The sequence below is a fragment of the Rhynchophorus ferrugineus genome, unplaced genomic scaffold, assembly GCF_030347505.1.
Source record: "Rhynchophorus ferrugineus isolate W39M unplaced genomic scaffold, kcgeb_rfMv2 rfM10, whole genome shotgun sequence".
NCBI lineage: Eukaryota > Metazoa > Arthropoda > Insecta > Coleoptera > Curculionidae > Rhynchophorus > Rhynchophorus ferrugineus.
The window spans coordinates 16801754-16812885 of record NW_027472589.1 but is presented as its reverse complement, the minus strand read 5'-3'; the positions used below and the strand labels follow the sequence as shown (position 1 = coordinate 16812885).

At 34.6% G+C, this 11132-nt stretch overlaps 2 protein-coding genes across 8 annotated transcripts in view; one reads left to right on the top strand and one right to left on the bottom strand.

The window, feature by feature from the left end:
* Positions 1-825: 825 nt before the first annotated feature.
* Positions 826-3412, top strand: LOC143203435 (cytosolic non-specific dipeptidase). Of its 2 annotated transcripts, none has more exons than XM_076415566.1 (8): positions 826-876; positions 1406-1511; positions 1566-1786; positions 1922-2139; positions 2193-2434; positions 2487-2907; positions 2965-3216; positions 3275-3412. In XM_076415566.1, the coding sequence occupies exons 2-8, from the start codon at positions 1477-1479 to the stop codon at positions 3317-3319; spliced, it is 1434 nt and encodes a 477-aa protein (XP_076271681.1). In that variant the 5' UTR covers positions 826-876; positions 1406-1476; the 3' UTR covers positions 3320-3412. The 2 variants fall into 2 exon arrangements, with proteins under 2 accessions (XP_076271681.1, XP_076271680.1); XM_076415565.1 differs by lacking the exon at positions 826-876 and adding an exon at positions 1175-1299.
* A 3990-nt stretch (positions 3413-7402) lies between these two features.
* Positions 7403-11132, bottom strand: part of LOC143203428 (uncharacterized) — a 242113-nt gene continuing 238383 nt past the window's right edge. For 4 of the 6 annotated variants that reach the window (XM_076415549.1, XM_076415552.1, XM_076415550.1 and 1 more), the window contains 4 exons: positions 10920-11072; positions 9582-9702; positions 8636-9470; positions 7403-8251 (listed from right to left, as the gene is read on the bottom strand). In XM_076415549.1, coding sequence (XP_076271664.1) covers positions 7638-8251; positions 8636-9470; positions 9582-9702; positions 10920-11072 — 1723 coding nt within the window. In that variant the 3' untranslated portion in view covers positions 7403-7637. The remainder of the gene's footprint in view (positions 8252-8635; positions 9471-9581; positions 9703-10919; positions 11073-11132) is intronic. The other 2 variants (XM_076415553.1, XM_076415554.1) reach the window with 1 other exon arrangement.

Here is an 11132-nt window from a genome sequence, read left to right as displayed (position 1 = left end):
ACATTATTCTAATACTAATTATAATGACGATAGAGAGTTCATTCTCATATTTCTCATTATTAGGAATTTTATAATCAAGCAGGCTTATGAAATAAACTTCTTCCAGAATCATTCTGCTTTCTAGGGATTAACAGTAGGCAACCCAACTAACACAAAATCCTATATCCTAATCTCAGTATACAAGAAAACATACTATATTTTGTACATTATCATAATCTAAAACTCTAATTCTTCCTTCATTTAGTAAATATAAATACGATGTGAGTGTGTGTGTGTGTACAAAACTAAGTATCTCTAAAAGTTAACTTTGGGATACCGTACATAAACTACCAAGGCTAATATTTCTTAAAGCTTTGGACAGGACATTTATTTTGTGAAATAACGTCTGAGTGAATTCTTAATTAGCATGAACATAAAGTGAATTTGTTGGGAATCACAGCAGTAATATAGCTAACCTCAAAATGCCATGCATAGAAAACATGCCATGTTGCAAAATGCCAAGATGTCTACAATGGATCTTTCTATGATATGCAAATCAGATCAGAAAAAATCTTTAGACTTGTTAACTTTCTTATTTACATATTTTTTTTACATACATATTTACATTACATTACATATTTTACATTTCACATATATATTGAAAGAATTTACCAATGTATAAAGAGGAGTTAGTAAAGTCAGAAACCCACAGGAAAATATTCTACATGTAATATAGGAAAACCATATGTGATATGCTTCATAGTATGAAAAATGTAATAGAATCAGTATTATTAATACTGCAAATAGAAAATTTTATATTAGATCGCGTTATCTTCAAGAGCAATTTGGTAGAATGAATAAAATTGATTAATGAGAACAAATATGGATTAATAGAAGGTACTAAGTATAATAAATATTTACTTAATGCAACCGTATAATGTATATAAAAATTGAATTTTTTCTATGGTTTACTGATACTACCCAGTATAAGTATATTTGCAGTATAGAGAGTTGCATAATGTTACATATATTAAATCTATTATGTTAAAAACTCTTGATTTTATATATATCACTATATTGTTTTAAAAGCGAGAAAGTAACATTCTTACTTAGTATTACCCGCTACTACTGTTATTCAACCGTTCAATTTGTAATATAATCGATTATTTCTTTTATGTTCAACACTAATTATTGGATTATAGTCGATATATTTCGATTGAGGGCTTTACAATTGAACAATAGTAAAATTTATTTACATTTCATAGAAATTAAATAACAAGTTGACGGTTTTGATAAAGTAAAAATATTGTGTGTTCCTAGGTAAGTATTTGGTTTGGTAGCTTTATAAATCCATGTTATCAATCTTGTTAATACCACAGAGATAGTGATTATTAAACAGATTACAGTTAGTGTCTGTATATAACAGGTGTGTTGGCAGCAAAAGAGCAGTGCATCGCCCACTTGATTTTAAATATATAAGAAAAAAAATTACTCACAATGCCTTTACCTGAAGTGTTGACCAAATTATTCAAGTAAGTTTTGAACTAATTTGTTCTACATTAAAATATCATTCTCTATGTATATAGGAAAGTAGATGAAAATAAACTTCAATATATTGAGAATTTAAGAGCTGCAGTTGCTATTAAATCAGTATCAGCATGGGCCCAAAATAGAGGGGACATAAAAAAAATGTTAGAATGGGCTCAGGCCAAGCTGGAGGCCTTAGGAGCTACAGTAGAATTACGTGATATTGGAAAGCAAACATTGCCAGATGGATCTGTAATTCCTTTACCTCCTGTTTTGTTAGGTAAAATATAAAATGTTTTGTTAGGTATTAAAATTAAAATCGTAATTATTTTAATATACTATCCATTATTTAAATTTCCAAAAATTAGTCTTTTATTTTCTTAATTTAAGATTGAAACAAAATATTCTATTATAGGGACATTGGGTAATGATAGTTCCAAAAAGACAGTTCTTGTTTATGGTCATTTGGATGTACAACCGGCATTGCGAGAAGATGGTTGGGATTCTGAACCGTTCGTACTGACAGAGAAAGATGGAAAATTATTTGGAAGAGGATCTTCAGATGATAAAGGACCTGTTTTAGGCTGGATACATACATTAGAGGCATATAAAGCTATTGGTGTTGATATTCCAGTAATTATTACACACTCTCTGACTGTTCATGATATTTATATAACATGTTTTAGGTAAATGTGAAATTTGTTTTTGAAGGTATGGAGGAGTCTGGTAGTGTTGGCTTAGATGAACTACTCTACAGTGAAACTGAGAAATTTTTGAAAGGAGTCGATTATGTTTGTATATCGGACAATTATTGGTTAGGCACAGAAAAGCCGTGTATCACCTATGGCCTTAGAGGTGTGTGTTACTTTCATATAGAAATAGAATGTGCTGCCAAGGATCTTCATAGTGGGGTTTATGGTGGTACTGTGTAAGATTATTTCGTATTGTTTTAATATCTTAATAATGTTGCATTATTTTAGTCATGAAGCAATGACTGATTTGGTATATCTCTTGGGGACCCTAGTGAACAAGGATGGAGAAATTTTAGTTACTGATATAAATAAAGATGTGGCAGTGCTAACAGAAACTGAGCAGAAACTTTATAAGAAAATCTATTTCAGCGTCGGCGAATACAAAACTGATATAGGTTCCAAGAGATTATTGCACAATGAGAATAAAGAAAAAATTTTGATGCATCGCTGGAGGTATCCTTCCCTATCCATTCATGGAATTGAAGGAGCCTTCAGTGAACCTGGTCAGAAAACTGTTATTCCCAGAAAGGTAATTGGAAAGTTTTCGATAAGAATTGTACCCAACCAGGTCCCAGACCAAATAGAGAAATATGTTGTGGATTATGTCACCAAGAAATGGAAGGAATATGGTAGTCCTAATGAAATGAAGGTGTGTTTTGTTAAATTATCATCAGTAATAGAGTTTATATGGATGCATTTACCGCAGGTATATTTAGCCCATGGTGGTTCACCATGGATGGAGAATCCTTCCCACCCCCACTACACTGCGGGTATCAAAGCTACCAAGCATGTGTATGGTACTGAGCCTGATTTAACGCGAGAAGGCGGTTCCATACCTGTTACACTTGTTCTGCAAAAAGCTACTGGAAAAAATGTGATACTTCTACCAGTAGGATGTGGAAATGATGGGGCGCACTCCCAAAATGAGAAGATTGATATTAGAAATTATATTGAGGGAGTAAGTTAGTGGTGACGAATACGTCAACTATAGTATTACATTGTGTTTTAAATTTCAGACAAAATTGTTGGGGGCCTATCTTTATGAAGTTTCGCAATTATAGAGCTTACCGAGTATAAAACAGTATTTTATATATCTGTTAGGTATATATTGGGGTAATATTGTAATCAATAAAGCATCATTATTATATGAGAAACTTTTTAGTTTTATTTTAATATACTGAAAAGTTTTCATCTGTTATCATTTATAAAAGAAGGCTTTTCGATGTTAGTCTTTGCCAATTGTTCTAAAGATTTTCAAATCAGCATTGCCTATGTATAAGAATTGATATAATAGTAAAGTCAAGTTTGGAAGCTTTGCAAAATATTCCACGCTACCACTTGTCCAAGAAATTGGACGTATCAATCCCATATTTAAAAGGTATTTTAATAAAATATTTACACTATACGCTCTCATTTAGTTTTCAAGTTACGGGTTCAAACATTATCTAAAGTAATTATCTTTGTTATCAATCAGTTACCTTTTTCGGTTCATTGTACTCGCTCTTCATCTGACTTTTATCTATTTGTCGTATATATAAGTTATCAACTACCTAAATTAAAATGTAACTAGAACACCATGCAGTTAGTATTAGCATTAAGACATTTTTGAAAAAATGTTCCTTCACCATTTTATTTAAAATATGCTTTTTCAATTTGTACGCCAAGAATTTAGTCACCATTAAGCCGTTAGGACGTCAAATGCGAGAGCGTAAATGAGAATTTTTTCTATATAATGTTTAATATACAGGCGATAGACGAGAGATACATATGATTATGTATTGTATTCAAAACACTATTTAAAATGAAGTAGCATCGATATATTCAATTATATACATTCACATATTATTGATGTATTTTCTTAGTATTTGATTTTTTTCATATTACCTATGTACTCTAAATGTACCTTGTATGTCTGGATTCTTTTCTTACAATTTCATATTTTTCATTTAGTAGTATCTATGTAGTTTTCATACATCAACATGTACAATGTTATCTGCTACAATGGCTGTAACCATTCCTTACATATTATTATTTGGTGTAATTCATTTGCCATTATATAGTTACATTTTACATTCTTAGACATTACGTGAGCATTGAAAATCGCAGGGTAATTTTATTGATATTGTCACATTTAGAAAATATAATTCTTATTCGTATTCGTTTTAATTGTACTTACATTTTCAAATGAATTCTGTACCATTAAAACATCGTATACTTTTAGGATTAAAATATATTCATAAACTCAATTTGCCTTCTCAGATTTGTTCATTTCTTCGATTACCAATAAAAACTACTGGTTTCTGATTACTTTCTGAATTTAATCAAATTAATAGTAATAATACAACTATCAATTCTCACATATATTTTCTGATTTATTATTTTTTGTTTTTAATATATATTTTCTAATACCTGTTTTTAATTTCAGAAACACGTAGCGGTATATATTTACAAAATTTTTCAGAGAGCAACCAACAGATAACGGCACTTGTCGTCCTTGCAGAAATTCGTAAAAATGTGTCTAAATAGTTGTTTGACAAGATAACTAACAGATGGCAGCACCCATTTTCGTACCAAATTTTATTTCAGAAAAAGACCAACAGATAGCGGCACATATCCTACATACAGAATTCTGTAAGTATTTACAGGTTGTTTCACAAAAAAGCCAACAGATAGCGGCACATACCCTCCGTTCAGAAATCTGTAAATCTGTATAAATTTATAAAATGTTTCAGATAATAACCAACAGATAGCGGCACTGTCATCTTTGCAGAAATTTGTAAAAATGTGTATTAATAGTTGTTTGACAAGACAACTAACAGATGGCGGCACGTATTTTCGTACTAAATTTTATTTCCTAAAAAGACCAACAGATAGCGGCACATATCCTCCGTACAGAATTCTGTATGTACTTACAAGTTGTTTCGCAAAAGAATCAACAGAAAGCGGCACATACCCTTCGTTCAGAAATCTGTAAATCTGTTTATATTTATAAAATGTTTCAGAGAGTAACCAACAGATAGCGGCACATATCCTCCATACAGAATTCTGTAAGTCTTTACAGGTTGTTTTGCAAAAAATCCAACAGATAGCGGCACTTACCCTTCGTTCAGAAATCTGTAAATCTGTTTATATTTATAAAATGTTTCAGAGAGTAACCAACAGATAGCGGCACCTGTCATCTTTGCAGAAATTTGTAAAAATGTCTATTAATAGTTGTTTGACAAGACATCTAACAGATGGCAGCAGATATTTTCGTACTAAATTTTATTTCAGAAAAAGACCAACAGATAGCGGCACATATCCTCCGTACAGAATTCTGTAAGTATTTACAGGTTGTTTCACAAAAAAGCCAACAGATGGCGGCACATACCCTCCGTTCAGAAATCTGTAAATCTGTATAAATTTATAAAATGTTTCAGATAATAACCAACAGATAGCGGCACTGTCATCTTTGCAGAAATTTGTAAAAATGTGTATTAATAGTTGTTTGACAAGACAACTAACAGATGGCGGCACGCATTTTCGTACTAAATTTTATTTCCTAAAAAGACCAACAGATAGCGGCACATATCCTCCGTACAGAATTCTGTATGTACTTACAAGTTGTTTCGCAAAAGAATCAACAGAAAGCGGCACATACCCTTCGTTCAGAAATCTGTAAATCTGTTTATATTTATAAAATGTTTCAGAGAGTAACCAACAGATAGCGGCACCTGTCATCTTTGCAGAAATTTGTAAAAATGTCTATTAATAGTTGTTTGACAAGACATCTAACAGATGGCAGCAGATATTTTCGTACTAAATTTTATTTCAGAAAAAGACCAACAGATAGCGGCACATATCCTCCGTACAGAATTCTGTATGTACTTACAAGTTGTTTCGCAAAAGAATCAACAGAAAGCGGCACATACCCTTCGTTCAGAAATCTGTAAATCTGTTTATATTTATAAAATGTTTCAGAGAGTAACCAACAGATAGCGGCACCTGTCATCTTTGCAGAAATTTGTAAAAATGTCTATTAATAGCTGTTTGACAAGACATCTAACAGATGGCAGCAGATATTTTCGTACTAAATTTTATTTCAGAAAAAGACCAACAGATAGCGGCACATATCCTCCGTACAGAATTCTGTATGTACTTACAAGTTGTTTCGCAAAAGAATCAACAGAAAGCGGCACATACCCTTCGTTCAGAAATCTGTAAATCTGTTTATATTTATAAAATGTTTCAGAGAGTAACCAACAGATAGCGGCACCTGTCATCTTTGCAGAAATTTGTAAAAATGTCTATTAATAGTTGTTTGACAAGACATCTAACAGATGGCAGCAGATATTTTCGTACTAAATTTTATTTCAGAAAAAGACCAACCGATAGCGGCACATATCCTCCATACAGAATTCTGTATGTATTTACAGGTTGTTTCGCAAAAGAACCAACAGATAGCGTCACACACCTTTCGTTCAGAAATCTGTAAATCTGTATATATTTATAAAATGTTTCAGATAATAACCAACAGACAGCGGCAAGCGGCAATCTTTGCAGAGATTTGTAAAAATGTTTATTAATAGTTGTTTGACGATATAACTAACAGATGTCGTCACCCATTATCCACCAAATTTTATTTCACAAAACGACCAACAGATAGCAGCACATAGCCTTCGTACAGAAACCTGTAGGCGTATAAATTGTTTCGTAGAACAACCAACAGATGGCGGCACCTATCCTACGTACAGAACTCTGTACCTATTTATAATTTGTTTGTGGAAACAAGCAACAGATGCCGCAACATATGCTCCTTACAGAACTCTGTATGTATATATATTATTTTCAATTTTTTAAAAAAACAACCAACAAATTGAGGTACCTATCCTGCGTACAAACATCTGTAAATGTTATTATACTACTATCTTGAAGATGTTCCGTGCACCATAAAATATCGTTGATAGAAAAATAGACTGTTAAAACATCTTGATTGTAGTTCCTCTAATAATGATGTAATCTGCCCTTTATTTAGAACTTGATCTGAATTTCTAAATATTAATCTGCACAGCTTAATTGAAGAGATTGGTAGAGGATTTTTTTAATAGCATACTATATTCCGATATACCGTGCAACGAGAGGATAAATTAAATGAAAAACAAGGCTTAAAATATAACTTTTATAGACTATAAATTATTTTAAAGATAATCAATAAAAATATACGTATATATATGTTCGAGAGATACACAACTTGTAACTAGTCATAACTAGGTCACGGTAACAGAAAAATATAATTCTTTATGAAAATAAATACTTAATAAGCTAAAAACTATCTGATAATGTTGAGGAGACCGTGTACACAATTTTCTACGAAAAATCTGCTTTTCTTGAGGTAAATAGTTAAGTTTTCGGGCTGTTCCAAAAAGCGGCGGCCCTCTGGTAGTTGTCGTTTCTATTTCGGTTCAGACTGGGCGATTTGGGACATTTCGGAGGATTGTTGTTGTGCACGTCAAGATGGTGCTTGGCTCTATATAACTCGTTACATTGCTCCTTGTTGATGACGGCTTGGGTTTTCCTCAACAGGCTCGGTGACGGGCTACGATATCTTACCGTGGGTCGTCCGGTATTGAAGATTTCACCACCATCATCAGATGCGCTTTTCTTTTCCAGTTTCTGGACGAGGCGATCGATCTTTGATATGCGTCCTTTGCTGTCATCCTCATCCGTCTTAATAACACTGATCTTGGGTACTTTTGTAACCTTATCAATGGTCTTTACAGAATCCTGGCCTTTTCTGCGACAGACCGGTGATTTGGTATCGCCGCTCGGGGGTAAGTGATTGGGGCTGTAGTTCTTTCGGTATAGTTGCGGCGAATGAGTGATAAGAATAACTGGAGATGGGGCTGGTGATGATGGTGAAGCCTGATGATCGAATTTCTTTATTGTGTTTGCTACCGTGCGTGAAGAGTAGATTGGTAACCTCCTTAAGCTCTCTGACGCAGGCGGAGATTTTCCTAAATAACATAAAGTACTTTAGTTTACTAAACGTTATTAAATATTGGTATTAGATCCGCGAAAAAGTAAGCCAGGTTACTATTTTATATTGCCTAGTTTTGTTTTATTTTATATTATGTGGACCTAGAAAACCTAGAAAATATGAAATAAAACTGTGATACGCCAGTTATAGTAAAACAGTAAAACAGCAAGTGGGCAGTTGATATACTAAAAAGTGTTCTATTACTCTATCTCACATAATCTATCACATAATCACATAATCTTCACATAAATGAAACATGGGGGTTACTTTTTCACAAACCTAAAAATACATTTTTCTTAATGCGATCCACAAGATACTCGAAGTGTCTATCTTAGAAAACCAAAGCAGCAGCTAAACTTACCTTTGCCTATGGTGGTTTTGAAATTCTGAATCTTGCCCTCTAATCTTGTCGATGGCTTCTTATGATCTCCAACCCCATTGCCGACGACCCTCTCTTTTTGAGGGAAAGGTTCCTTTCCCTGATGCGTTATTCCATCCGGTTTCTCTGGTTCTCCTTTCAGACTAATACTCACCGAAGTTACATAGAGGTTATTATCGGCAGGTAGCTCCTGGTCGTCCTCGGCACTGCCTCTGAGCTCCCCCTCTTCGTTAATCTGAAACTTCTTCCCGAGAAGAGGGGTGGAGGTACAGCTTCCCGACGCTAGATGCACGGAGCAATCGCTGATGCCGCTATCGCTTCGCTCGCTACACGCCCTGGTTCGGATCTCCTTTTTCGTCTGGTAACTTTCCACCGTGGGAGTTTTCTTTGGAGTTTCTAGTACATTTTCGACGACCTGATCATCGTCGTCATCGTTATTTGAGGTGAGCTCGGTTGTTTTTTCCGTCGTAACAACGCTGGCGGGTTCGATGATGGTTTCGTCAGGGTTTTTGTCGCTTATGCTGCCCAGGCTCTCGTATTCTTCTCCGTTACTGCTGGGTGGTTCTCTCGCTTCGTCTGTCGCCTCTTTGTGAACGCTCTCGTCGTTCTCGTCGAACGAATCGGTGATGATTTTACCGAAACTGCCGTTCTCGATCTTTCGGGAAAGCCGCTCGTCCTCGTCCAGACTGGACAGGCGCGGGATGGAGCTACCGGAGAGGGAAGCGCGCGGGGTGCTCGTGTTCGAATTGGCGGAATTGCGTCTGCTGGCGGACAGGGTGGCCATCCTGCCCAAAGCGCGTATGGCATTGCCGGTTTTCTGCGGTTAGAAGAAGCAAAACAATAACACAACAAGCATGCCCGACGGCGAGTTAATTAAAAAAAAACAACAAAAGAGGCAAAATTGTTCGCACTAGACGCTGCTACATACCTGCCACTTTCTTCTAATGATAAACTTCTTCAGCTTATCCGTCGACAGAACCACGGTTTCCTGGTGATTATCGGGATCCAGCCAGACGTGCTTCAGACACTGCTCGGCCGACATCCTGTCCCTGTGCGACGAAAACAAACCTTAGCGTTAATGTTAACAAATATATAGTCTGTCTAAAATAACAGTGAATTGACGTCATCGCGATGTAGAATATGCTGCCTACTGCAAGCTACAGAAAATCTTACCAAAATCACATACTAACAATCTTACATTATAGTAAGAATGTAACAAGAGTCCGACAAGAGGAAGACTACTCTACAAAAAATAAACTAAAACAGGTGTACCATAAGGACGTGTATTGGGGTCAATTCTTTACCCAGTTAGATGTGATTCTCAAATGGAAAATATCACGATGACTATATTTGTTGATAATACTAAAAAAGAGTTCCTTCACCAATTTATTCTCAATGCGTTCCTTAAGAATTGTCAGTTAATTAGAAAAAATAAAAAATAATAAATTTAGCAGATACCTTTGATCTCTTTCTTCTAAAATACTTTTGTTGTCAATAATAATTTTTAATAATATAGGAATGGATTTAAGTTCATACATAGACTGAAGTATTTTGATTATTTGCTTTTTGAAGCCATAATGTATTTTTGGTAATTACTAGTACCTAACTTGTAAAAGTACAAACTTTTTGATTTTTATTTTACAATGTATCGATCATGGATCTCAATGGATCGATGCCAAACAGAACGAAGACTACTCTACAATACAAGAGCTAAAGCAGGTGTACCTCAAGGAAGTTTCTAAGAATAAGGCCCTGAGAAGTATTGTAGGTTCATCGAGATACTTCAGGACTGATTACTACTTACACTGAGACCTTTAGATACCTACTGTCACTCAGGAAATCAAGAGATTCGCAAGGAGAGCTGAGAAGAAATTCCATTTTCATATCAATATTGAAGTGATACAATTCTTGGAAAACACTATAATGGGATACAGACTCAGAATCAAAAGAATATGATCTTGTGTAGTGTAGTGATGTGCGTTTATCAGAAAACAGTAGTGTTAATGCATAAACATTATTACACCAGAGACTAAGATGGGACCAATGGGTCTTCCTAGATATGTACCTAGATATGTTATTGTAAAGACAAATTATAGGTTAGTCGATAACAATTAGTTACAACGTAATAAATAAATATAAAACATATATTTGAGATACATTAAAATGGTGTTTTATGCATTGAGATGTTTTGACGTCATATGTTTTGATGAGTTCATGATTGATTAGTTCACTGTTTTATTGGATAGACCATACATGACTAACGTACTGTTTTCTCTTTACGAGCAAAGCTCCGATGAAGTCTCGGGCGTCCTGCGACACCGTGTTAAAGGCCTCGTCGTCGAAATCGTAGTCGGCCCTGGTGATGTTGGCGAAGGTCTCCGAGTCTGTGTCACCCATGAACGGCGATAGTCCCGATAATCTATGGCAATTAAAAAGGATGGATGTGATTAAAATATATGATACGACATTAAAAAAAACA

What these genes read in the sequence shown, in the direction of transcription:
- LOC143203435 (XM_076415566.1), top strand. Translation starts at nt 1,477, where the DNA reads ATGCCTTTACCTGAAGTGTTGACCAAATTATTCAA. An exon ending in CTATTGGTGTTGATATTCCA is followed by an intron (nt 2,140 to 2,192) that starts GTAATTATTACA and finishes AACATGTTTTAG; the next exon opens with GTAAATGTGAAATTTGTTTT. An exon ending in TTAGAAATTATATTGAGGGA is followed by an intron (nt 3,217 to 3,274) that starts GTAAGTTAGTGG and finishes TTTAAATTTCAG; the next exon opens with ACAAAATTGTTGGGGGCCTA.